Source organism: Elephas maximus, chromosome 23 (genome assembly GCF_024166365.1).
Source record: "Elephas maximus indicus isolate mEleMax1 chromosome 23, mEleMax1 primary haplotype, whole genome shotgun sequence".
Lineage (NCBI taxonomy): Eukaryota > Metazoa > Chordata > Mammalia > Proboscidea > Elephantidae > Elephas > Elephas maximus.
In genome coordinates, this window is record NC_064841.1 from 54,739,389 (window position 1) to 54,767,216 (window position 27,828).

Below are 27,828 nucleotides of genomic sequence, written 5' to 3' on the forward strand. Positions count from 1 at the left end.
CTTCCCAACTTGATCTACAGATTCAATGCAATCCTAATCAAAATACCACCAATTTACTTTGTGGATTATCAACAAACTCATTCTAAAGTTTATAAGGAAAAGCAAAAAGAACCAGGATAGGCAACACAATACTGAACAAGAACAAAACAGAGTGACACTATACAACTTCAAAACTTCCTATAATCAAGACAGAGAATAGATAAATAGATCAATGGAACAGACTGGGGAGCTCAGAAATAAACCCACATAAACACAGTGAACTGATCTTTGACAAAGGAGCAAATACAACTTAGTGGAGAAAAGACAGTCTTTTCAATAAACAGTGCTAGAATAACTGGACATCCACATGCAAGGAAAAAAAAAGAATCTAGACATGGACTGGACACCCACATGCAAAGAAAAAAAAAGAATCTAGACATGGACCTTACACCTTTCTCAAAAATCAACTCTAAATGGATCATTGACCTAAATTTAAAACACAAAAATATAAAACTTCTAGAAGATAACATAAAGGAAAACATAGATGACCTTGAGTGTGGCAATGGGTTTTTAGACCACCAAAACCACAATCCATCGGGGGGAAAAAAATTGAACTTCATTAAAATTAAAAACTTCTCTCTTTGAGACATACTGTTAAGAGAATGAAAATGACAAGCCACAGACTGGGAGAAAATATCTGCAAATTCATGTCTTAAAAAGGATTGCAGGGAGGCGGGGCCAAGATGGCAGACTAGATAGACGCTACCTCGGATCCCTCTCGCAACAAAGACTCGGAAAAACAAGTGAATCGATCACGTACATAACAATCTACGAACCCTGAACAACAAACACAGATTTAGAGACGAAAAACAACAAATACGGGGAAGCAGCGATTGTTTTCGGAGCCTGGAGCCAGCGTCCCACTCAGGTAACCTTTGGCACCCGATTTAGGGCAGAGCCCAGGGGAGCTGACGGCGCAAACAAGGGGCCCAGCCCTACCCCCCTGAACTCACCCCGGCAGGGGGACCAGCCGGTTCACGCAGGTGGCGTGGCGACGCAGCCGTTGGGAGAAGTCCCCGGGAGGCAGTGACTGGTCTTGGAGCTGGGAGAGCAGCGTCCCAGCCGGGGAATTGTCCCGCCAGGATTTTGACTGGGCGCTGTCACGGCTCAAGCACGGGGAGCTACTCCACTCCCCTGAACTAACCCCGGGAGGGGGCCTAGCCGGTTCACGGAGGCGGCGGGGCGACGCAGCTGGCGGGAAGAGAAGTCCCCAGGAGGCAGCAACTGATTTTGGAGCAGGGAGTAAAGCGTCCCAGCAGGGGAACCTTGATGCTAGGATTTGGACTGGCAGCGGAAGAACTGACCGTGACTTCAGTGGGCCAGACCCCCGGGGGCAATCTCCACACAGCCAGCACACATAGGCGACACGCCCCACGGGAATCTCAGATATAATAGTCATTCCAAGCAAGACAAGCAACTCTGGCTATATTCTCCAGTGCTACTCTCCTATCTCACTGATCCCTCCAACACCCTCCATAGGCGGCTTCATTAACACTGGAATTGCCTGAGCCAGAGGGAGAACGGCTCCGGCTCCGCAGCGGCTTTGCTTTTCCCCCTTTGTATTTTTTTTTTTTTTTTTTCTTTTGGTCTTTTCCTAACCCACTCTTTCGGGCTGAGAGAACAAAAAAAAAAAAAAAAAAACCCAGGGACCAAAAATCCACACCTAATTGGACTAAAAACACAGAACCAGCTACAGCCAAGCATATATGATCCAAATCTCAGACCTTCATCCTTACAGGGAACAAGATGGCGGTTATACTCCAAAGGCAATTCTGAAAGGGATCTGACTGCATTTTTTTTTAGCGGATTTTCTGGAAAAACTAGTTTCCCAGTGATGGCTCGGAGACAGCAGTCCACATCAAACCACATAAAGAAGCAGACCATGACAGCTTCTACAACCCCCCAAACAAAAGAATCAAAATCTTTCCCAAATGAAGATACAATCCTGGAATTATCAGATACAGAATATAAAAAACTAATTTACAGAATGCTTCAAGACATCAGAAACGAAATAAGGCAAACTGCAGAAAAAGCCAAGGAACACACTGATAAAACTGTTGAAGAACTCAAAAACATTACTCAAGAACATAGTGGAAAAATTAATAAGTTGCAAGAATCCATAGAGAGACAGCATGTAGAAATCCAAAAGATTAACAATAAAATTACAGAATTAGAAAATGCAATAGGAAGTCAGAGGAGCAGACTCGAGCAATTAGAATGCAGACTGGGATATCTGGAGGACCAGGGAATTAACATCAACATAGCTGAAAAAAAATCAGAAAAAAGAATTTAAAAAAATGAAGAAACCCTAAGAATCATGTGGGACTCTATCAAGAAGGATAACCTGCGTGTGATTGGAGTCCCAGAACAGGGAGGGAGGACAGAAAACACAGAGAAAATAGTTGAAGATCTGCTGACAGAAAACTTCCTTGACATTATGAAAGACGAAAGGATATCTATCCAAGATGCTCATCGAACCCCATTTACGACTGATCCAAAAAGAAAAACACAAAGACATATTATCATCAAACTCGCCAAAACCAAAGATAAAGAGAAAATTTTAAAAGCAGCCAGGGAGAAAAGAAAGGTTTCCTTCAAGGGAGAATCAATAAGAGTAAGTTCAGACTACTCAGCAGAAACCATGCAGGCAAGAAGGGAATGGGACGACATATACAGAGCACTGAAGGAAAAGAACTGCCAGCCAAGGATCATATATCCAGCAAAACTCTCTCTGAAATATGAAGGTGAAATTAAGATATTTACAGATAACAAGTTTAGAGAATTTGCAAAACCAAACCAAAGCTACAAGAAATACTAAAGGATATTGTTTGGTCAGAAAACCCATAATGTCAGATACCAGCACAACACAAGGTCACAAAACAGAACATCCTGATATCAACTCAAATAGGGAAATCACAAAAACAAATTAAGATTAATTAAAAAAAAAATACTCATAACAGGGAATCACGGAAGTCAGTATGTAAAAGATCACAATAATCAAAAAGAGGGACTAAACACAGGAGGCATAGAACTGCCATATGGAGAGTGATACAAAGCGATATAGAACAATACAAGTTAGGTTTTTACTTAGAAAAATAGGGGTAAATAATAAGGTAACCACAAAGAGATATAATAACTCCATAACCCAAGATAAAAGCCAAGAAAAACGTAACGACTCAACAAACATAAAGTCAAACACTACGAAAATGAGGATCTCACAATTTACTAAGAAAAACGCCTCAGCACAAAAAAAGTAAGTGGAAAAATGAAATTGTCAACAACACACATAAAAAGGCATCAAAATGACAACACTAAACACTTATTTATCTATAATTAACGCTGAAGGTAAATGGACTATATGCACCAATAAAGAGACAGAGAGTCTCGGACTGGATAAAGAAACACGATTCTTCTATATGCTGCCTACAAGAGACACACCTTAGACTTAGAGTCACAAACAAACTAAAACTCAAAGGATGGAAAAAAATATATCAAGCAAACAATAAGGAAAAAAGAAGAGGAGTAGCAATATTAATTTCTGACAAAATAGACTTTAGACTTAAATCCACCACAAAGGATAAAGAAGGACACTATATAATGATAAAAGGGACAATTGATCAGGAAGACATAACCATATTAAATATTTATGCACCCAATGACAGGGCCGCAAGATACATAAATCAAATTTTAACAGAATTGAAAAGTGAGATAGACACCTCCACAATTATAGTAGACTTCAACACACCACTTTCGGAGAAGGACAGGACATCCAGTAAGAAGCTCAATAGAGACACGGAAGATCTAATTACAACAATCAATCAACTTGACCTCATTGACTTATACAGAACTCTCCACCCAACTGCTGCAAAGTATACTTTTTTTTCTAGCGCACATGGAACATTCTCTAGAATAGACCACATATTAGGTCATAAAACAAACCTTTGCAGAGTCCAAAACATCGAAATATTACAAAGCATCTTCTCACACCACAAGGCAATAAAACTAGAAATCAATAACAGAAAAACTAGAGAAAATAAATCAAATACTTGGAAAATGAACAATACTCTCCTGAAAAAAGACTGGGTTATAGAAGACATCAAGGAGGGAATAAGGAAATTCATAGAATGCAACAAGAATGAAAATACTTCCTATCAAAACCTCTGGGACACAGCAAAAGCAGTGCTCAGAGGCCAATTTATATCGATAAATGCACACATACAAAAAGAAGAGCCAAAATCAGAGAACTGTCCCTACAACTTGAACAAATAGAAAGTGAGCAACAAAAGAATCCATCAGGCACCAGAAGGAAACAAAGAGTAAAAATTAGAGCTGAACTAAATGAATTAGAGAACAGAAAAACAATCGAAACAATTAACAAAGTCAAAGGCTGGTTCTTTGAAAAAATTAACAAAATTGATAAACCATCGGCTAGACTGACTAAAGAAATACAGGGAAGGAAACAAAAAACCTGAATAAGAAACGAGAAGGACCACATCACAACAGAACCAAATGAAATTAAAAGAATCATTTCAGATTACTACGAAAAACTGTACTCTAACAAATTTGAAAACCTAGAAGAAATGGATGAATTCTTGGAAAAACACTACCTACCTAAACTAACACATTCAGAAGTAGAACAACTAAATAGACCCATAACAAAAAAAGAGATTGAAAAGGTAATCAAAAAACTCCCAACAAAAAAAAGCGCTGGCCTGGACAGCTTCACTGCAGAGTTCAGCCAAACTTTCAGAGAACAGTTAACACCACTACTACCGAAGGTATTTCAAAGCATAGAAAATGACGGAATACTACCCAACTCATTCTATGAAGCCACCATCTCCCTGATACCAAAACCAGGTAAAGACATTACAAAAAAAGAAAATTCCAGACCTATATCCCTCATGTATAGATGCAAAAATCCTCAACAAAATTCTAGCCAATAGAATTCAACAACATATCAAAACATAATTCACCACGATCAAGTGGGATTGATACCAGGTATGCAAGGCTGGTTTAATATCAGAAAAACCATTAATGTAATCCATCATAAATAAAAGACAAAAACCACATGATCTTATCAATTGATGCAGAAAAGGCATTTGACAAAGTCCAACACCCATTTATGATACAATCTCTTACCAAAATAGGAATTGAAGGAAAATTCCTCAACATAATAAAGTGCATTTATGCAAAGCCAACAGCCATATCACTCTAAATGGAGAGAACCTGAAAGCATTTCCCTTGAGAACGGGAACCAGACAAGGATGCCCTTTATCACTGCTCTTATTCAACATCGTGCTAGAAGTCCTAGCCAGGGCAATTAGGCTAGAGAAAGAGAATAAAAGGCATCCGGATTGGCAAGGAGGAAGTAAAATTATCTCTATTTGCAGATGACATGATCTTATACACAGAAAACCCTAAGGAATCCTCCAGAAAACTACTGAAACTAATAGAAGAGTTTGGCAGAGTCTCAGGTTATAAGATAAACATACAAAAATCACTTGGATTCCTCTACATCAACAAAAAGAACACCGAAGAGGAAATCACCAAATCAATACCATTCACAGTAGCCCCCAAGAAGATAAAATACTTAGGAATAAATCTTACCAAGGATGTAAAAGACCTATACAAAGAAAACTACAAAGCTCTACTACAAGAAATTAAAAGGGACATACTTAAGTGGAAAAACATACGTTGTTCATGGATAGGAAGACTTAACATAGAAAAAATGACTATTCTACCAAAAGCCATCTATACATATAACACACTTCCGATCCAAATTCCAATGTCATATTTTAAGGTGATAGAGAAACAAATCAGCAGTTTCATATGGAAGGGAAAGAAGCCTCGGATAAGCAAAGCATTACTGAAAAAGAAGAAGAAAGTGGGAGGCCTCACTCCACCTGATTTCACAAGCAATTATACAGCCACAGTAGTCAAAACAGCCTGGTACTGGTACAACAACAGGCACATAGACCAATGGAACAGAATTGAGAACCCAGATATAAAGCCATCCACGTATGAGCAGCTGATATTTGACAAAGGACCAGTGTCAGTTAACTGGGGAAAAGATAGTCTTTTCAACAAATGGTGCTGGCATAACTGGATATCCATTTACAAAAAAATGAAACAGGACCCATACCTCACACCATGCACAAAAATTAACTCCAAGTGGATCAAAGACCTAAACATAAAGACTAAAACGATAAAGATCATAGAAGAAAAAATAGGGACAACCCTAGGAGCCCTAATACAAGGCATAAACAGAATACAAAACATTACCAAAAATGACGAAGAGAAACCAGATAACTGGGAGCTTCTAAAAATCAAACACCTATGCTCATCTAAAGACTTCACCAAAAGAGTAAAAAGACCACCTACAGACTGGGAAAGAATTTTCAGCTATGACATCTCTGACCAGTGCCTGATCTCTAAAATCTACATGATTCTGTCAAAACTCAACCACAAAAAGACAAACAACCCAATCAAGAAGTGGGTAAAGGATATGAACACACACTTCACTAAAGAAGATATTCAGGCAGCTAACAGATACATGAGAAAATGCTCTCGATCATTAGCCATTAGAGAAATGCAAATTAAAACTACGATGAGATTCCATCCCACACCAACAAGGCTGGCATTAATGCAAAAAACACAAAATAATAAATGTTGGAGAGGCTGCAGAGAGATTGGAACTCTTATACACTGCTGGTGGGACTGTAAAATGGTACAACCACTTTGGAAATCTATCTGGCGTTATCTTAAACAGTTAGAAATAGAACTACCATACAACCCAGAAATCCCACTCCTCGGAATATACCCTAGAGATACAAGAGCCTTCACACAAACAGATATATGCACACCCATGTTTATTGCAGCTCTGTTTACAATAGCAAAAAGCTGGAAGCAACCAAGGTGTCCATCAACGGATGAATGGCTAAATAAATTGTGGTATATTCACACAATGGAATACTACGCGTCGATAAAGAACAGTGATGAATCTCTGAAACATTTCATAACATGGAGCAACCTGGAAGGCATTATGCTGAGTGAAATCAGTCAGAGGCAAAAGGACAAATATCGTATAAGACCACTATTATAAGATCTTGAGAAATAGTAAAAACTGAGAAGAACACATACTTTTGTGGTTAAGGGGGGGGAGGGAGGGAGGGTGGGAGAGGGTTTTTTATTGATTAATTAGTAGATAAGAACTGCTTTAGGTGAAGGGAAGGACAACACTCAATACATGGAAGGTCAGCTCAATTGGACTGGACCAAAAGCAAAGAAGTTTCCGGGATAAAATGAATGCTTCAAAGGTCAGTGGAGCAAGGGCGGGGGTTTGGGGACCATGGTTTAAGGGGTCTTCTAAGTGACCTGGCAAAATAATTCTATTATGAAAACATTCTGCATCCCACTTTGAAATGTGGCGTCTGGGGTCTTAAATGCTAACAAGCGGCCATCTAAGATGCATCAATTGGTCTCAACCCACCTGGAGCAAAGGAGAATTGAAGAACACCAAGGTCACACAACAACTAGGACCCCAAGAGACAGAAAGGGCCGCATGAACCAGAGACCTACATCATCCTGAGACCAGAAGAACTAGTTGGTGCCCGGCCACAATCGATGACTGCCCTGACAGGGAGCACAGCAGAGAACCCCTGAGGGAGCAGGAGATCAGTGGGATGCAGACCCCAAATTCTCATAAAAAGACAATACTTAATGGTCTGACTGAGACTAGAGGAATCCCGGCAGTCATGGTCCCCAAACCTTCTGTTCGCACAGGACGGGAACCATCCCCGAAGACAATTCATCAGACATGAAAGGGACTGGACAGTGGGTGGGAGAGAGATGCTGATGTAGAGTGAGCTAATAATATCAAGTGGACACTTGGGACTGTGTTGGCATCTCCTGTCTGGAGGGGGGATGGGAGGATAGAGAGAGTGGGAAGCTGGCAAAATTGTCACGAAAGGAGAGACTGGAAGGGCTGACTCATTAGGGGGAGAGCAAGTGGGAGTACGGAGTAAGATGTATGTAAACTTATACGTGACAGACTGGTTTGAATTGTAAACGTTCACTTGAAGCTCAATAAAAGTTAATAAAAAAAAAAAAGGATTGCATCCAAAATATACCAATAACTGAAAACTGATATAAACAACCCAATGAAAAAGATGTAAACAGACACCTTACCAAAGAAGATATACAGATGACAAATAGGCATATGACAAAAAAAAAAAAAAAAGATTCTCAACGTCATCTGTCACTGTTGTTTTTGCTAGGTGCCGTTGAGTCGGTTCCAACTCACGCCACCATATGCGTGCAGAGTAGAACTGCTCCTTGGGATTTTCAAGGCTGTGACCTTTCAGAAGCCAGTCACCAGCCCTGTCTTCCAAGGCACCTCTGAGTGGGTTTGCTACCATTCACACGTCACTGGGGAACTGCAAATTAAAACAGCGATGAGATGCACTACGTAAATATTAGAACAGCTAAAATCCGAAACACCAACGACGTGAGATGCTGGTAAGGATGTGAAGGAACAGGAACTCTCACTCACTGCTAGTGGAAATACAAAATGTTAGAGCCACTTTGGAAGACAGTTTAGTAGTTTCTTAATAGGTTTACCAGCAATCACACTCACGCTTTTACCTAAATGAGTTGAAAACATATCCTCCATAGGAATGTTTACAGCAGCTTTATTCATAAATGCCAAAAACTGGAAGCAACCAAAATGTGCCTCAGCAGGTGAATGGATAAACTGTGGTAAAAAAAAAAATCAATTAAAAAAAAAAAAGACCCATCAAATCGCAAAAAGACATGCAGGAACCTTAAATTTGCATTGCTTAGCACTGGGTCTGGGTGAGTCAAAGAAACCAGTCCAAAAATGCTATATACTATATGACTCCAATTATATAACATTTTGGAACAGGCAAAACTATAGAGACAGTAAAAAGATCAGTGGTTCAGGGGAGGGAAGGAAGAATGAACAGGTGGAGCACAGTATTTTTAGGAAAGTGAATATATTCTGTGTAATACTGTATTGGTAGGCACATGACATTATGCATTTCTCAAAGCCCACTGAATTACACAACACACAGAGTGAACCCTGATGTGACCTATGGACTTCAGTTAACAATAATGTATCAACATTGGTGTATGAATTGTAACAAATGTACCACATGAATGCAAGATGTTAACAGGGGAAACTGTGGGAGGGAAGAAACGGGATATATGAAAACTCTTACTATTTTTTGCCCAATTTTTCTGTAAACCTGAAACTCCTCTAAAAATATACATATATATACATATATGATATATATATAAAAGTGAGGCAAAGCCAAGGCTGGAAGCAAAAAGTCCTAGAGTTAGGTAAAATTTTGAACCAAAAATCTCAGAATTTCTTCACACTATAATGTTTTTAACTCCATGATTCTGTAGTACACACTGATGCATACATATACTACAATTAACGTGGGTATGACACCAGAGAGCACTATCACATACATGATCTCATTTAATCCTCAAAGTAAGCGGGAGATGGGTTTTGCATTTATTGCAATTTTGTAAGAGAGCAGAGTGAAGTAAAGTGAGGTTCAGGAATTTTCTTAATCACACTATGAGTAAATATTAGGATCAGAGCTGCCACTTGCCACGTTGGTACTCCCTGGATTTGTACAGCACGGTAGCCATGGGTAGAATCAAGAGTCGAAAAAGTCCCCTGAATTCAAATGTCATGTCTTTCAACAGCGGTTGTTGCCGTCGGCTGGCAACAAATCAGCCCCTGACTCGTGGCAACCCCACGTACAACGCAAGGAAATGCTACCAGGTCCTGTGCCATCCCCATGATTGGTTGTGATCAGACTGTTGCGATCCAGACAGTTTTCACTGGCCGATTTTTGAAATAGATCACCAGGCCTTTTTTCCTGGTCCATCTTAGTCTAAAAGTTCCACTGAAGTCTGTTCAGCATCACAGCAACACCCAAGCCTCCAGTGACAGACAGGTGGTGACCGTAGATGAGGTGCACCTGCTGACCATCAAACCTGGGTCTCCCAGAGGGAAGGAGAGAATTACACCACTGTACCAGCATTGCCTCTCAACAATGGTTACCTACATTAACTCACAGACTCTTAGACCAAAGGAGATTTACGGATCAATCCTCTCATTGTAAACATAAGTCAAAGGTGAGATGCCTTGCCAAGATCACAAAGGTGGCAAGAAGTTTGAACCAGAATGCAAAGTGTACTGATAATACCATGTCACACTGTATTTTCTGGAATAAGGGAAACATAATTTTCCTATCACAATTTTGACTAAGACTGAATATGTTAACTACAATATAAAATATTTAATCAATAATGTTGACTATCCTCCTAAATTGTAAAACATGTTTTTAAAAATATTTGACTTACGGGGAGGCGGAGCCAAGATGGCAGAATAGACAGACACTTCTGGCAAACCCTCTTTACAACAAAGACCCGAAAAACAAGTGAAATGAGTATATTTATGACAAGCTAGGAGCCCCGAGCATCAAAGGCAAACTTAGAAAATGAACAAAGGGAGAGGAAGAGATGGATCAGAAGCTGAGAGGAGTTACCGGACCTGAATCGCAGGGAGCTCTCAGGCACCAGTCCTGGAGCAGCAGCAGCGGGCTAGTATTAGCGTTCGGCCATGGTTTCCTCAGGGAGAAGCAGCCGGCCAGAGAGCCTCATTGCACCTCCAGAACCAGAGAAGAACGGCGCTCTTGCAAAAGCTAAGTACTTGTGTATATTTCACCACGTCCTCCTATCCCCAAGCCAGCCTCAGCGGCTGAGTTCCCTGGGCCTGAGATAGGCACTACTGAGGAGTGCCTAGAGCCATCCTCCCAGCCTTGGAGAAGGAAAAAATTTGCAATTTGGGGAAAAAATAATTTGCCAGCTCCACTAACCAGGGGAGCTCAGGACAGAAGGGGCTCCTGTCCAGGCATAAATGGTCTGTGGACTTTCAGCACCTTTCCCCTCTGCATGGACCACCGTGGGCCTATTTCAGAAGAATAGGCCCTTGTGGGCAGACTCCAACCATTTCAGCTGTGTGGTGGAGAGGTGAGTATTTCATCTTTGACATTGTTTTGCCTATTAAACAGGGTCCTCACCCAACTACATCAGGAGCCTAAGGCCTGGCAGCTCCACTCAGGTCACCCAGCCACCCGCGACAGGGGTCCAAGGATAACTGGTACCTCTCAGTCCTTACAACCAAAACCACTGGGAGCCCATGGTTCGTCTGCAGAACCCAGCCACCTCCATGCTCTAAGGAACAGGGACACACTTTCCTCAGAGACACTCGGGGGTCGGTTCTCAGCCCCCTGCCTTGTTCAGAGCATGACCCCCTGCTGCAACCAGATACCGGTACCTACACCAATCACCCCTGTCTCTCTAAGACTGTAGGACAGAGCCTGTACCACACACTTGATGATCAGCTACCTGGACACCTGAGCTGAATTCACACAAGAAAAGTGAATGAACACCTAGACTGATACACCTGATAACAGCTCTAGGCATCTGAGGACAGGACGTCAGAGCTCCAAAGGCGAAAAAAAGCAAGGTAGCTCACTCAAGCAAACCATTTGGGCATATCAAAACAAAATAAAGCAAGAAGCTACAGCACAGTAAGCAAGGATAAACTAATACAATAACTTAGAGATGGCTCAGAGACAACAATCAATATTAACTCACATAAAGAAACAGACCATGATCACCTCAACAAGCTCTCAAAACAAAGAATCCAGAGATCTTCGAAATGAAAGGGCATTCCTGGAATTACCAGAGGCAGAATACAAAAGATTAATATACAGAACCCTTCAAGACATCAGGAAGGAAATCAGGCAATACATAGAACAAGCCAAGGAACACACAGATAAAGCAACTGAAGAAATTAGAAAGATTACTCAGGAACATAATGAAAAATTTAATAAGCTGGGAAGATCCACAGACAGACAGCAATCAGAAATTCAGAAGATTAACAATAAAATTACAGCAGTAGATAACTCAATAGAAAAACAAGCAAAACTGAGCAAATAGAAGCCAGAATTTCTGAACTTGAAGATAAATATATTGCACTAATATGTTTGAAGAAAAATCAGAGAAAACAATTTTAAAAAATGAAGAAACCCTAAGAATCAAGTGGGACTCTATCAAGAGAATTAACCTATGAGCGATCTGAGTACCAGGACAAGGAAGAGTAACAGAAAATACAGAAAGAATTGTTGAAGACCCGATGGCAGAAAACTTCCCTGATATCGTGAAAGATGAGAAGACCTCTATCCAAGATGCTCATCAAATTCCACATAAGGTAGATGTTAAAAGAAAGTCACCAAGACATATTATAATTAAACTTGCCAAAACCAAAGATAGAGAGAGAATTTTAAGAGCAGCTAGGGATAAATGAAAAGTCACCTACAAAGGAGAGCCAATTAAGAATAAGCTCAGACTACTTGGCCGAAACCACGCAGGCAAGACGGCAATGGGATGACATATTTAAAAAAATGAAGGAAAAAAATTGCCTGCCAAGAATCATATATCCAGCAAAAATGTCTCTTAACTATGAAGGTGAAGTTAGGAATTTCCAGATAAACAGAAGTTTAGGGAATTTGTAAAAACCAAACCAAAACTATAAGAAATACTAAAGGGAGTTCTTTGGTTAGAAAATCAATAATATCAGCTATCAACCCAAGACTAGAACATTAGGCAGAGCAATCAGAAGTCAACCTAGACAGGGAAATCAAGAAAACAAAGCAAGATTAAAAAAAAAAAACTCAAAACAGGGTAACAGCTATGTTATTATATAAAAGAAGACAACATTAAAACAATAAAGAGAGACTAAGAAATGGTATCATAGATCTTCCATATGGAGAGGAAGATATGGTGATACAAAGAAATACAAGTTAGGTTTAAATTTAGAAAAATAGGGGTAAATAATAAGGTAACCACAAAGGAGACAAACTATCCTACTCATCAAAATAAAATACAAGAAAAAAATAGAGAATCAGCAGAAACAAAATCAACAACAACAAATATGAAGAAAGGACAACGTATCATCTACTCAGCACATAAAATTAAGTGGGAAAAAGAAACAGTCAACCACACACAAAAAGACTTCAAAATGAGAGCACTAAAGTCATACCTATCCATAATTACACTGAATGTAAATGGACTAAATGCACCAATAAAGAGACAGAGTGGCAGAATGGATTAAAAAAAACACGATCTGTCTATTTGCTGCCTACAAGAGACACACCTTAGACTTAGAGACACAAACTAAAACTCAAAGGATGGAAAAAATTATATCAAGCAAACAACAATCAAAAAAGAAATTATTAATTTCTGACAAAAGAGACTTTAAAGTTAAATCCATCATAAAGGATAAGGAAGGGACAGTATATGATGATTAAAGAGACAATATATGAAGAAGATATAACCATATTAAATATTTACGCAACCAATGACAGGGCTGCAAGATACATAAAACAAACTCTATCAGCATTGAAAAGTGAGATAGAGACCTCCACAATAATAGTAGGAGACTTCAACACACCACTTTCGGTGAAGCACAGGACATCCAGAAAAAAGCTCAATAAAGACACGGAAGATCTAAACACCACAATCAACCAAATTGACATTGTAGACATATACAGAACAATCCACACAACAGCAGCCTATTACACTTTCTTTTCTAGTGCACGTGGAACATTCTCAAGAATGGACCACATACTAGGTCATAAAGCAAGCCTTAGCTGAATTCAAAAGATCGAAATATTACAAAGTGTCTTCTCTGACCATAAGGCCATAAAAGTGGAAATCAGTAACAGAAAAAGCAGAGAAAAGAAAAATATGCACTTGGAAACAGAACAATACCCTGCTCAAAAAAGACTGGATTATAGAAGACGTTAAGAATGGAATAAAGAAATTCACAGAATCCAATGAGAATGAAAACACTTCCTATCAGACCCTTTGGGACACTGTGAAAGCAGTGTTCAGAGGTCAATTTATATCAATAAATGCACACATACAAAAAGAAGAAAGGGGCAAAACCAAAGAATTATCCCTACAACTTGAACAAACAGAAAGAGAGGAACAAAAGAAACCCTCACGCACAAGAAAAAAAAACAAATAATAAAAATTGGAGCAGAATTAAATGAAATAGAAAACAGAAAAACAACTGAAAGAATTAACAAGACCAAAAGCTGGTTCTTTGAAAAAGTCAACAAAATTAATAAACCATTGGCCAAACTGACAAAAGAAAAACAGGAGAGGAAGCAAATAATCCAAATAAGAAATGACATGGGTGATATTACAACAGCCCCAACTGAAATTAAAAGAATCATATCAGGTTACCATGAAAAATTGTACTCTAACAAATTTGAAAACCTAGAAGAAATGGATGAATTCCTAGAAACACACTACCTACCTCAACTAACACACAGAGGTAGAACAACTAAACAGACCCATAACAAAAGAAGAGATTGAAAAGGTAATCAAAAACTCCCAACAAAAAACACCCTGGCCAGGACGGCTTCCCTGCAGAGTTCTACCAAACTTTGAGAGAAGAGTTAACACCACTCCTACTAAAGGTATTACAGAGCATAGAAAAGGACAGAATACTACCAAACTCATTCTATGAAGCCACCATAACCCTGATACCAAAACCAGGTAAAGACACCACAAAAAAAAAGAAATTACACACCTATATCCCTCATGAACTTAGATGTAAAAATCCTCAACAAAATTCTAGCCAGAAGAATACAACTACATATCAAAAAAATAACTCACCGTGACCAAGTGAGATTCATATCAGGTACACAAGGATGGTTCAACATTAGGAAAACAATTAATATAATCCATCACATAAATAAAACAAAAGACAAGAATCACACGATTTTATCAACTGATGCAGAAAAGGCATTTGACAAAGTACTACACCCTTTCATGATAAAAACTCTCAGCAAAACAGGAATAGAAGGAAAATTGCTCAACATAATAAAGGGCATTTATACAAAGCCAACAGCCAACATCATCCTAAATGGAGAGAGCCTAAAAGCATTCACCTTGAGATTGGGAACCAGACAAGGATGCCCTTTATCACCGCTCTTACTCAAAATTGTGCTGGAAGTCCTAGCCAGAGCAATTATGCTAGATAAAGAAATAAAGGGCACCCAGTTTGGCAAGGAAGAAGTACAATTATCTCTATTTCCAAACGACATGACACAGAAAACCCTAAGGAATCCTCCAGAAAACTACTGAAACTAATAGAAGAGTTCAGCAGAGTATTGGGATACAAGACAAACATACAAAAATCAATTGGATTCCTCTACACCAACAAAAAGAACACAGAAGAGGAAATCACCAAATCAATACCACTTACAGTAGCCCCAAGAAGATAAAATACTTACGAATAAATCTTACCAGAGATGTAGAAGACTTATACAAAGAAAACTACAGTGCACTTCTGCAAGAAACCAAAAGAGACTTACGTAAGTTGAAAAACATACCTTGCTCACGGATAGGAAGACTTAACTTTATAAAAATGTCTATTCTACCAAAAGCGATCTATATATTTAATGCAATTCTGATCCAAATTCCAACAACATTCTTTAATGAGATGGAGAAACAAATCATCAACTTCATATGGACGGGAATGAGGCCCCAGATATATAATACATTACTGAAAAAGAAGAACAAAGTGGGAGGCTTTACTCTACCTGATTTTAGAACTTATTGTACCGCCACTGTAGTCAAAACAGCCTGGTACTGGTACAACAGATACGTAGACCAATGGAATGGAATTGAGAATCCAGAGATAAATCCATCCACATATGAGCAGCTCATATTTGACAAAGGCCCCAAAAACAGTTAAATGGGGAAAAGACAGTCTTTTTAATAAATGGTGACGGCATAACTGGATATCCGTCTGCGAAGAAATTAAACAAGATCCGTACCTCACTCCATGAACAAAAATGAGCTCAAAATGGATCAAAGACCTAAATATAAAATCAAAAATGATAAAGATCATGGAAGAAAAAATAGGGATGTTAGGCGCCCTAATACATGTGATAAACAGTATACAAAACATTACTAACAATGCAGAAGAAAAACTAGATAACTGGTAGCTCCTAAAAATCGAACACATATGCTCATCCAAAGACTGCACCAAAAGAGTAAAAAGACTACCTACAGAATGGGAAAAAGTTTTTAGTTATGACATTTCCTATCAGTGCCTGATCTCTAAAATCTACATGATACTGCAAAAACTCAACTACAAAAAGACAATCCAATTAAAAAAGGGGCAAAAGATATGAACAGACACTTCACTAAAGAGGACATTCAGGTAGCTAAGAGATACATGAGGAAACGCTCAAAATCATTAGTCATTAGAGAAATACAAATCAAAACCACAATTAGATTCTATCTCACTCCAACAAGGCTGGCATTAATCCAAAAAACACAAAACAATAAATGTTGGAGAGGCTGTGGAGAGACTGGAACACTTATACACTGCTGGTGGGAATGTAAAATGGTACAGCCACTTTGGATATCAACTTGGCGCTTCCTTAAAAAGCTGGAAATAGAACTACTACAGGATCCAGCAATCCCACTCCTTGGAATACATCCTAGAGAAATAAGAGCCTTTACACGAACAGATATACGCACGCCATGTTCTTTGCAGCAGTGTTTACCATAGCAAAAAGATGGAAGCCATAGCAAAAAGATGAATGGATAAATTATGGTATACTCACACAATGGAATACTACGCATCAATAAAGAACAGTGATGAATCTGTGAAACATTTCATAACATGGAGGAATCTGGAAGGCGTCATGCTGAGTGAAATGAGTCAGTTGCAAAAGGACAAATATTGTATAAGACCACTATTACAGGAACTCAAGAAATAGTTTAAACAGAGAAGAAAATATTCTTTGATGGTTACGAGAGGGGGAAGGGAGGGAGGATGGGAGAGGGGTAGTCACTAAGTAGTAGATAAGAACTACTTTAGGAGACTAGAAAGACAACACACAATACGGGCGAGGTCAGCACAATTGGACTAAACCAAAAGCAAAGAAGTTTCCGGAATAAACTGAATGCTTCGAAGGCCAGCGTAGCAGGGGCGTGGGTTTGGGAACCATGGTTTCAGGGTACATCTAAGCCAACTGGCGTAATAAAATCTATTAAGAAAACATTCTGCATCCCACCTTGGAGAGAGGCGTCTGGGGTCTTAAACGCTAGCAAGCGGCCATCTAAGATGCATCAATTGGTCTCAGCCCACCTGGATCAAAGGAGAATGAAGAACACCACCAAGGACACAAGGTAATTAGAAGCCCAAGAGACAGAAAGGGCCACATAAACCAGAGACTACATTAGCCTGAGACCAGAAGAACTAGACGGTGCCCAGCTACAACTGGTGACTGCCCTGACAGGGAACACAACAGAGAACCCCTGAGGGAACAGGAGAACAGTGGGATGCAGACCCCAAATGCTCATAAGAAGACCAGGCTTAATGGTATGACTGAGACTAGAAGGACCCTGGTGGTCATGGCCCCCAGACCTTCTGTTGGCCCAGGACAGGAACCATTCCCGAAGCCAACTCTTCAGACAGGGATTGGACTGGACAATGGGTTGGAGAGGGATGCTGGTGAGGAGTGAGCTTCTTGGATCAGGTGGACACTTGAGACTATGTTGGCATCTCCTGCCTAGAGGGGAGATGAGGGGGTGAAGGGGGTTAGAAGCTGGCGAAATGGACAGGAAAAGAGAGAGTGGAGGGAGGGAGCAGGGTGTCTCATTAGGGGGAGAGCAATTGGGAGTATGTAGCAAGGTGTATATAAGTTCTTGTGTGAGAGACTGACTTGATTTGTAAACTCACTTAAAGCACAATTAAAAAAAAATTAAAAAAAAGACTGGACTTACATCTCTGTAAAAATCTGTCTAGGAAAGTCTGAACTGATCCTTCTATTTCTCAATTAATGTCCAACACATACAATCATTCAGAATCACCCTGCCGGCTTCAGAGCTGCATTAAGTTTCTGTTCAGTCAGCTCCAACTACTCATGGCAACCTTATGTACAACAGAACGAAACCCTGTCCATTTTGTGCTGTCTTCATCATCTTCCATACATTTGAGCCCATTGTTACGGCTATTGTGACAATCTGTCTCATGGAGGGTTTCCCTCGTTTTCACTGACCATTCTTTTCAACTCAACACTTCAGTCGCAGGAGGTAGATATCATAGACTACTGATTATGGCTCTCTTACTGCCTTTCCTTTCATTTTCTTTGTTCCCTTCTCTCCTTCTACCTTTCTTCCCAAGCCACTTGCAAAAGACAAAAATAACACACAAAAGCACAGCCTCTTAGAACTTCTTTCCAAAAGTAAAAAATTGTTATAAAATATACATGGAAAGGACAGATAACAGTGATGGTTGCACAAGATGATTAATATAATCAATGCCACAGAAGTGTCATGTAAAAATGCTGAATTGGGAAATATGTTGTATTTTTACCACAATTAGAAAATGTATATACATACATATACACACACATGTACACACATACATGTTACATTGCTTGTTATTGTGTTTTGAGTTTTTATTCTTTGTTTTCTAAAAACACCAACTGGTCTAGTCACCTATCCACCAAAAACAAAGAAAAACATCACAAGTAGAGCTAAACACACAAGAAGAAAACTACGAATGACAGTTATTCATTAGCAGAGTATTATTAAGCACCAAAAACCATGTAGGTTTATAAAATAAAACTTGCTCCTAATTACTGATTCTTACCCTGATATTGTGCCATATCTTTTGACCAAAGAGTCTCCGTTCCATATTGTGTTTCATCATATAAAAATTTAACTTCTGTGGCCCCAGCATCTTCTGCATTCTGTATTAATTCCTGAAAACAAAATACACCAAAAAAATTATATTTAATAATACGGTAATCTACTGCCCATCTTTGTATTTACTTACAATATTTTTAAAGTAAATATATTTAAGTAAAAGAAACTTACTATTTGCATCATTAGCTTTAAGATCCGGTGAGCATATCACTAAAAGTAGTTGTTACATGCACACGAGAGTACTGTTGAAAAGAGCATGAGTTCTTCTCTAATTACACATATGGAAGACTCCTCTTTTAATCTGCTGTTAGTCTCTGTTTACAACTCTCTCTCATATTTACAAAGCTTCTGTTCAAAAAAAAATTACTCCACTTCCAAAATGGCATACACTGCTCTGTCATGGCAATATTCTAGCACACGTGACAGGTACCTTATTCGTGAGCAGTTATCAAAAACAGACATTTGTTATCACTAGCTAAGCAAGCCTACTTTCTCGTAGAAAAAAAAATGAAACCAAATAGTATCAATCTATATGCACCGCTTAGTACACTGCATTCTTGAGAACTTGAGTTATGAACACGTCTTTCTTCTGTACTAAGCTGAAAGCTTCTTGAAGGTCAGCACTGACTCATTCATCTTTGTATCTCCCATAATTGTCACCAGAATTCCGTTCATAAAGGAGGCAGTAATATTATTTGTTTGGTGGATGGTGGGTGAGTGGATGGGCGGATGAGTGGCCAAGCCCATGTGATTTAAAAGGGAAGAAAACTACAAGATTTACATCCTTCAGTAGCTACAGAAAACTTCCCAATCCCCAATAACCCCTATCACTTCTGGACACCTACCAAAAACATTTTGGTATCTAGTCAATTTCAAGGTAACTACAGACTCTGAAGTTAGATTAAGCCCCTAAAGTCAACCCCACAAGCAGCAAAACCTGAAATAAATTCCAGAGATATCATCTAGTATATTCTATTAATAGCTTCCTGGGTGAGCTCCAACTATTACCAAACCAAACCAAACAGTTATGTTTTAAACACTTGTGTCTTCACAAATGTAAGTCACCCTGCATTATTAAACTCATGAACCGCTAACCTTGGGAGAGAATGATTTTTTTACTTCCCCAAAGCCTTGGGATCACTAAATTGGCGACACTGTGGCGTTGTTGGGTGCCATCGAGTCGATTCGGACTCAGCTTTCCTACAGGATAGCAGAACTACCCCATAGGGTTTCCAACGAGCGCTTGGTGGATTCAAACTGCCGAAGATCTTTTGGTTAGCAGCTGAGCTCTTAACCACTGCACCACAAGGGCTCCAAAAAATTGGTAACAGAGGTTGCCAAAAACTGGAGAGCTTACACTGCTCCGAGAGGATGACAACAGTAAAGCCATTACCAGAACACAGAGGTGACACCATGTCCAGGGAAATGAAATAGCTGAGTGTACAGTACAGAAATAAAGATCTGGTTTTGAGATCAAGTAAGGCTTTCAGTTCATTCAGTGTATTGCCAGGGCTGGAGAGTCTTAGCCCACCAACTGTTCAGCCTGAACATACACATTTGAAACTCGCCCTTCTACTCCCTTCTTATCAGCCACATTCCTCCCATTTACGCAACTGCTTATTTCTCAAAAGATTTTTTCAGCCCCATCAACCTATTCAGTCCAACAGAATCCTTAAACATTAGCAATCTTATCTGTATTAGGCTATTATAATACAAAAGACAGAAATAAGAAATAGGTAGCAAAACACAATATTAATTTATAAAATAATAGGCCTTTAAAGGTGGGATTTTGTTTGCATTCAAATACCTATTTGTGACTTAAGTTGATTTTAGGGAGCAAAGGAGAAAACTGGACTGTAAATCCCATGTCTGACGCTGCAACTATCAATCTCGAGTTGAACAACAACAACAACAAAAACAGGATGAGATGCTTCTCACCTAAGCCGTAATCCTCAGGGGAACTTTCACAAACTGATTCCAAGAAGTAAAGGCAATGAATTTGCCAATTTGCATGTGATCTTGGATAAGCCACAAAAATACCTCTGGACCTCAGTTTCTGCAAACATCACAAAACATGGCTGGTCTAGGTCTAGATGAGTTCTAGGATTCCTATTAAATCTCAAATGGTAGAATTCTACTAAAATATCCAAGGAACAAAGATTATATTTAGCTGGCTATGACACAGATATGTACAAGAAGCAAAGCGCAAGGACTAAACATCAGTTGTTGGCCAACCTTTCAGAATGTAAAAAGATCGTGCTCATACTGCTACCTTCTTTCTCAGCCAGGCATCCTAATCACTCACTTTTGAATTCATTAGACCCTACTCCTTGTACTACCCACTAGATCTCCATTTTAACTGCATTCTATTCCCTTCTCTTGACTTCCATAACAAACCAATACCCACACTCCTCTTCCCATCTTCACTTTTCTAAGTCAATATAAAAATCGTCTTCAAATTAACCTTCTATGAACCACTGGGGCCTACCCTGAAAGAAGAACTGAAATGACTCTAATATGCCATCATTATCCCAGTCACTATTCCAATCACTAGAGCCCTGGTGGCACAGTGGGTTAAGAGTTTGGCTCGTAACCAAAAGGCAGTTCAAATCCACCAGCCACTCCTTGGAAGCCCTACGGGCAGTTCTACTCTGTCCTATAGGGCCACTATGAGTTGAAATTGACTCGACAGGAACGGGTCCAATCACTAAAGATGCAAGAACCTTCAATTAATGCCTATCTGAGCGTGGCTATATAAGTTAAACAGACCCAGTTCTCACTCTATAAAAATGTACCATCAAAACTAGAAAATATAAGGAGGGCTAAGATATTGAAGGCATGTAAACACTAAAGTCAATGAGAAGGAAAATGCATAAGAATTGATATAATTTTATAATTAATAAAGGAGATTTCTCACTAAGCTACAATACAAAATCAAATTTGTGGCAATATCTTCCATAACTGTTTTTTTCCAGTGGTTGCTCCACTTTTTATCGTTTTTTTTTGTTGTTGTTGTTGTTAATAAGTATAGTCAGACTGAATAGTCTAGAAGTGGAAATAAAATAATTATCCTATTAAATAAACCTTTCCAAAATAAACCTCTAAACCCAGGGATTCAAACAGGACCCTGAATGGGGGTTTTAACTTATTTTGTTTGTTTGTGTGCTTAGGTGTTTTGTAAAACCAAAACCAAACCCGATGCCGCCAAGTCAATTCCAATTCCTAGCAACCCTTTAAGACAGAGTAGAACTGCCCCATAGGGTTTCCAAGGAGCCACTGGTGGATTCGAACTGCCAACCTTTTGTAAAGCCCTTGCAAAATGATTCATGTAAAATGTCCCTGGAGACACTGCTTGCTTACAACACACTGTAGCTCAGTACTTTCCTACGCTCCAGAATCTTCACATATTGATACTGTCTGCAACCCCAGCCCCATCCCATCCAGCATATGCACGTAAATAAATGCAGCCATTCAAATCTAGGCTATATTTTAAAAGCTTAAATGCTAAATGGGACTTCTAAGTAATTTTACAACATCTCATTTTTATCAAAGGAAGCTCACACATGTACACACATATACCCTACCTTAAGAATCTGCCCTCCTTCTGGGTATCTTCTTAAAATGTCCTTGAGAAAATCAACAAGTGGTGGAGTTGTCTGGCCAAATCGACCTAAAACAGACAACACATTTAGAAGGATTTAGGAGACAATTCCAGGGCCTATCCCCAGGTGTGTTATTCAGTTCCGAGACTAGTATAGCTACACAAGTTATGGTTTCATACATCTCACCGCAGCCCATGTACAAAAATCTTCCCACCTAAGCAGATTCAACAGAAAGAAAAATAGCTTCAATTTTATCAAATCCCAAGATTTTTAATGGAACCACAAATTAGGCTTTTAAAAAAATGCTTAAAAATATACTAATACACAAAGATTATTAATCTAAAAATCAAGAGTCTAGGCGGGGGGTGGGGAGCTGTTGCTATTTCCTGAAGCAAATACAATAAGTGGCATTACTTTGTGGGTGCTCTTGCTGATAAAATAGGAGCCCTGGTGGCACAATGGTTAAGTGCTCAGCTGCTAACCAAAAGGATTCGAACCCACCAGCAGATCTGTGGTAGAAAAGACCTGGCAATCTGCCCCTGTAAAGATTACAGCCTAGAAAACCCTATGGGGCAGTTCTACTCTGTCCTATAGGGTCTCTATGTGTTACAATCAACTTGGCACTCAACAACCACCTTGCTGATAAATAATCTGTAGACAGTGGTGCTCATTAACCAAAAAGAGAAAAAAACCAAACCTGCTGCGGTCAAGTCGATTCCAACTGATAGCAGCCCTAGAAGACAGAGAATATTCTCAACCTCAACCAAATGCTCTGATTACTCTGAAAGTCAGCAGTCACTCTGGCTGTCCAGTTCAAGTTCCCTCAATCCTTATCTAAGCTAGAGATTCCTCCTACCAATTAACCAGGTCACCCTACGATAGGTGAAGGGAGAGTGTAAGGAGAATGGGGGGAGTAAAGTAATTGCTCAGATACATAGAACAACAACAACAACAAAAAGTCTACATTTAAGTAAAAAAGAAACCTGTGCTTTAAAAAAATAAAAGCATCACTATAAATATATTTGCACTATTTTGCTACAACTGTCTGCTGAGCCCAAGCCCCTGCTCCTCCCTAATAGCACTGTTTCCAGAATATTATATCCAATGCATTTCCTTAACTTAACTATCCCCATCCACCTTGTTTTCCTGTTTGCCTTAATATCTCTTCATTGCACCCCAATGTTATAAGCTTTCATTTCAGTCATAAAACATAACTTTTATACAACCAAAAATGAGAAATACTACTGGCAAAGTCAATATTATACCTCCCCCTTTTAAGCCTTTTGATTGAAGATTTACAAAAAGATGACAATTTTTGGAAGTCAGATCTCCAATCTTGATCCAGTCAGGTAACTAAAACAAAGAAAAGAAAATGTATTAATAGCAATATAGTCCCTATTACTGTAAATTCACATCTCAATTTTTTTTTTTTTTAACATGAGGAATGCTTACTAATTTTTCTTATCAGGAAGGAAGGCGTTCTAGACAAATGAATATTCTACAAAACAGAAATTTAATAAAAATCTTTATTTAAAAATGTAAAGGTTGTTTCCTTTACAGATGGTTAAAGACACAGATTTCTGCTTTAACATAATTTAAATTTATGACAAGAATCAACATAAACAAAGTTATCTTTTGATCAATATTTTCAATATGTATTCTTCAAAACCAAGCTTCACAGATATCAAGAGGGGCCCCTCCCCTTTATAAATATGTTTTTAAATTTCTTAGGAAAAATTTGCTTTTTAAGGCCTTTAATATATTAATACACACAGTAAGTTTCTTAGAAAGGATTATACCAGCTGCCATTGAGTTGACTCCAACTCACAGCAGCCTCGCGTGCATCTGAGTAGAACTGTAGTTTTTTCCACAGGGTTTCAATGGCTGTTTTTCAGAAGTTAATCTCCAGACTTTTCTCCCAGAGTGCCTCTGGGTAGACTCAATCTACTAACCTTTCAGTTAGCAGCCAAGCATGTCAACTGTTTGCACCACCCAGGGACTACTAGAAAGGACTATACTGAGCAGTATTTCCCAAGTGTTGCCAATAAAAAAAAAATTTTTAAACCATTTTCATAGAGCAACTCACAGGACAGTGTTCCTCAAAATACCCTCTGGAAAAACTGCTATACACGTTGCTATAAAAAAGATGTGGTGCTTTCCTGACGGAAATGGAAAAGCCAATCCTCAAACTTATACAGAAGGGCAAAGGATCCTGAACAGCTAAAGCAATCCTAAAGACGAATAAAATACAACTCACACATCCTGACTTCAAAACATACTATAAAGCTATAATAATTAAGACAGCCTGGGACTGGCATAATAACAGACATACAGACCAATGGAATACAATGGAGAAACCAGAAATACATCCACACATCTATGGTTTTTGACAAGGGTGCTAAATCCATGCAATGGCAGAAGGAAGAGTCTCTTCAATAAATGGTGCTGGGAAAATTGGATTTCCGCATGCAGAAGAATGAATCAGGATCCATGCCTCACGCTATACACACACATAAAAATTCCCAATGGACCAAGGACCTTAATCTGAAAAATAAAACCATAAAATTCATAGAAGAAAATGTAGGGACAAAGCTTTAAGACCTTTGTTTTTGTGGTGGAGTATGTAACACAATAAAAGCACAAGCAACAAAAAACAAAAGGGATAAACGAGACCTCATAAAAATTAAATGCTTCTGTTCATCAAAAGACTTTATCAAAGATAAAGTGAAAAGACACCCTAGAGTGGGAGAAAATTTAGAGGAACCACATATCCGATAAAGGTCTAATATCCAAAATTTATACTCAACAACAAACAAACCAATCAAAAAACGGGTGACGGACTTGAACAGAATCTTACCAGAGAAGATATTCAAACAGCCAACAAGCAAATGAAAAGATGCTCAAAGTCATTAGCTATTAGGGAGATGCAAGGCAAAACCACAATGAGATACCACCTCACTTCCATTAGAATGGCAACGATCAGAACAACAGAAAACACTAGGCATTAATGAGGCTGTAAAGAAACAGAAACCCTCAGGCATTGCTGGTGGTTAACAGTTTGGCAGTTCCTCAAAAAGTTGAACATGGAGCCACCATACGATCCAGCAATTCCATTTCTAGGTATATAACCAAGACCTGAAAGCAGCAATGCAAACAGACACATGTACGCCAATCTTCACTGCAGCACTATTTACAATTGCCAAAAGGTAGAAACAACTGAAATGTTCATCAACTGATGAATAGATAAACAAAATGTAATATAAATACACAATGGAATATTATTCAGCCATAAAGAGGAATGAAGTCCTGATGCATGTCACAACCTGAATGAACCTAGAGGACATTATGCTGAGTGAACTCGGTCTGACACAGAACAACTTATACTGTATAATATCACTTATATGAAGCAAATATATAAACTGTAAGTAATTAGTGGTTACTGGGGCAGAAGGAAGGAGAAAAGTAATGGGGGTCATGGATTGAACTGTATCCCCCAAAAACATCTGTCAGCTTGGCTAGGCCATGATTCCCAGTATTGTATGACTGTACACCATTTTGTCATCTAATATGATTTTGCTATGTGTTATAAATCCTATCTCTATGATGTTAACAAGGCAGAATCAGAGGCAGTTATGTTAATAAGGCAGGACTCAATCTACAAGATAAGGTTGTTTTTGAAGCCAATCTCTTCTGAGATGTAAAAGAGAGAAGTGAGCAGAGAGACATGGGGGAGCTCATACTACCAAGAAAGCAACACTGGGACCAGAGCGTGCCATTTGGACCCAAGGTTCCTGTGAGAAGCTCCTAGACCACAGAAGATTGATGACAAACACCTTCCTCCACAGCTAACATAGAGAAAAAGCCTTCTCCTGGAGCTAGTGCCCTAAATTCGGTCTTCCAGCCTACTAGGCTGTCAAAGAATAAACTTCTGCTTCGTACAGTCATCCACTTGTGATATTTGTTATAGCAGCACTAGATGACTAAGACTGGAGGGGGGGGTCTGCTCAGAATGCACTGAATGAATGTTAATGGTAGCAGGATAATTGGGGAAGAGATAGTGAGAATGGCTGCACAACTTGAAGAATTTAATGTCAATGAAGAACGCATGCAGAAACTGATGGAGTAATGCATATTTTATTGTATTTTTATGTGCATACTGCTATTTAAAAAAAATGCGGCGTGGAAGGAAAGGACAACTGACCCTGCAGCTGCTTTGGTATATAACTTCCCTGAAATTGGCTTTCCTGAAAAACACCTGTATGTTAGTTTTGGGCAGTTTTTCTGTTTCTCATAATGGCAGGGTAAAATGTGTGTAATCATGATCTCCAGGAGGCGTGTAATACAGTCCCTTTGTTTGAAATACAAGGTAAATAATCCAAAGCCAGATCAATCTTCTCCCTAGCAGTCAACTGCTAAGTATTAGTATGGAATGACCTCTTAGAGCTCAGCAGTCTTCAAAACGTTTGTCAAAACTTCACCTCAAGGACCACCTTTCTAACTTACACTTTGACAGTGTATGAAGGAAAGCATTTACCATTTCAAGAAATTCAGTGTATTCAACCAAACATCTCACACTGTTATCGTCAAGATTCCTAAAGTCCAGCCTGTCAAAGGGTGGACTCAACTTGCTTTCCTTCCAACACTGATCTCTCCTCTACTTAGTATTTCAATTAATGCACTCACCATCTACTTAGTCACATCAGCTAGACAGCTCGAAGAAAAGCACTCTTTCTCCAAACCACACATTCAATTAATACTGCTGTTGTTACGTGCTGTCAAGTCAGTTCCAACTCATAGCCACCGTACAGGACAGAACGGAACTGCTCCATAGGGTTTCCAAGGAGTGGCTGGTGGATTAAAACTGCCCACTTTTTAGTTAGCAGCTGAGCTCTTAACCGCTGCACTACTAGGGCTCCAATTAATACTAACCTGTTGCTGTCAAGTCAATTCCGACTCATAGCACCCCTGTTGTTAGTTACCATCGAGTCGGTTCCGACCCAGAGCAACCCCATGTACAACAGAATGAAACACTGCCCGGTCCTGTGCCATCCCCTCACAATCACTACGCTTAAGCCCACTGTTGCAGTCACTGTGTCAGTCTATCTCCTCTTTTCAGCTAACCCTCTACTTTACCAAACATAGCAACCCTAGGTCCCAGCATTTCTTTCTCTCAATCTCTCTGGATCTAACTTACTCTCCTCTATTTGCAGTTGTTCAGAATCTCATAATCTCTTAGATTTTTACAACAATCTCCCATCTGGTATCCTTACTTCCTGCATACCATCTCTACTCTAGTTCTCAAACTGCTGCATGTTTATATTCCCAAAACACAAAT

At 39.2% G+C, this 27,828-nt stretch overlaps 1 protein-coding gene across 2 annotated transcripts in view; it reads right to left on the reverse strand.

Annotated features, from left to right (window-relative positions):
* The window catches only part of SACS (sacsin molecular chaperone), a 147,083-nt gene that overhangs the window by 48,611 nt on the left and 70,644 nt on the right, over positions 1–27,828 (reverse strand). For both annotated transcript variants that reach the window (XM_049867140.1, XM_049867141.1), the window contains 3 exons: positions 23,759–23,846; positions 22,476–22,561; positions 18,836–18,947 (listed from right to left, as the gene is read on the reverse strand). In XM_049867140.1, coding sequence (XP_049723097.1) covers positions 18,836–18,947; positions 22,476–22,561; positions 23,759–23,846 — 286 coding nt within the window. The remainder of the gene's footprint in view (positions 1–18,835; positions 18,948–22,475; positions 22,562–23,758; positions 23,847–27,828) is intronic.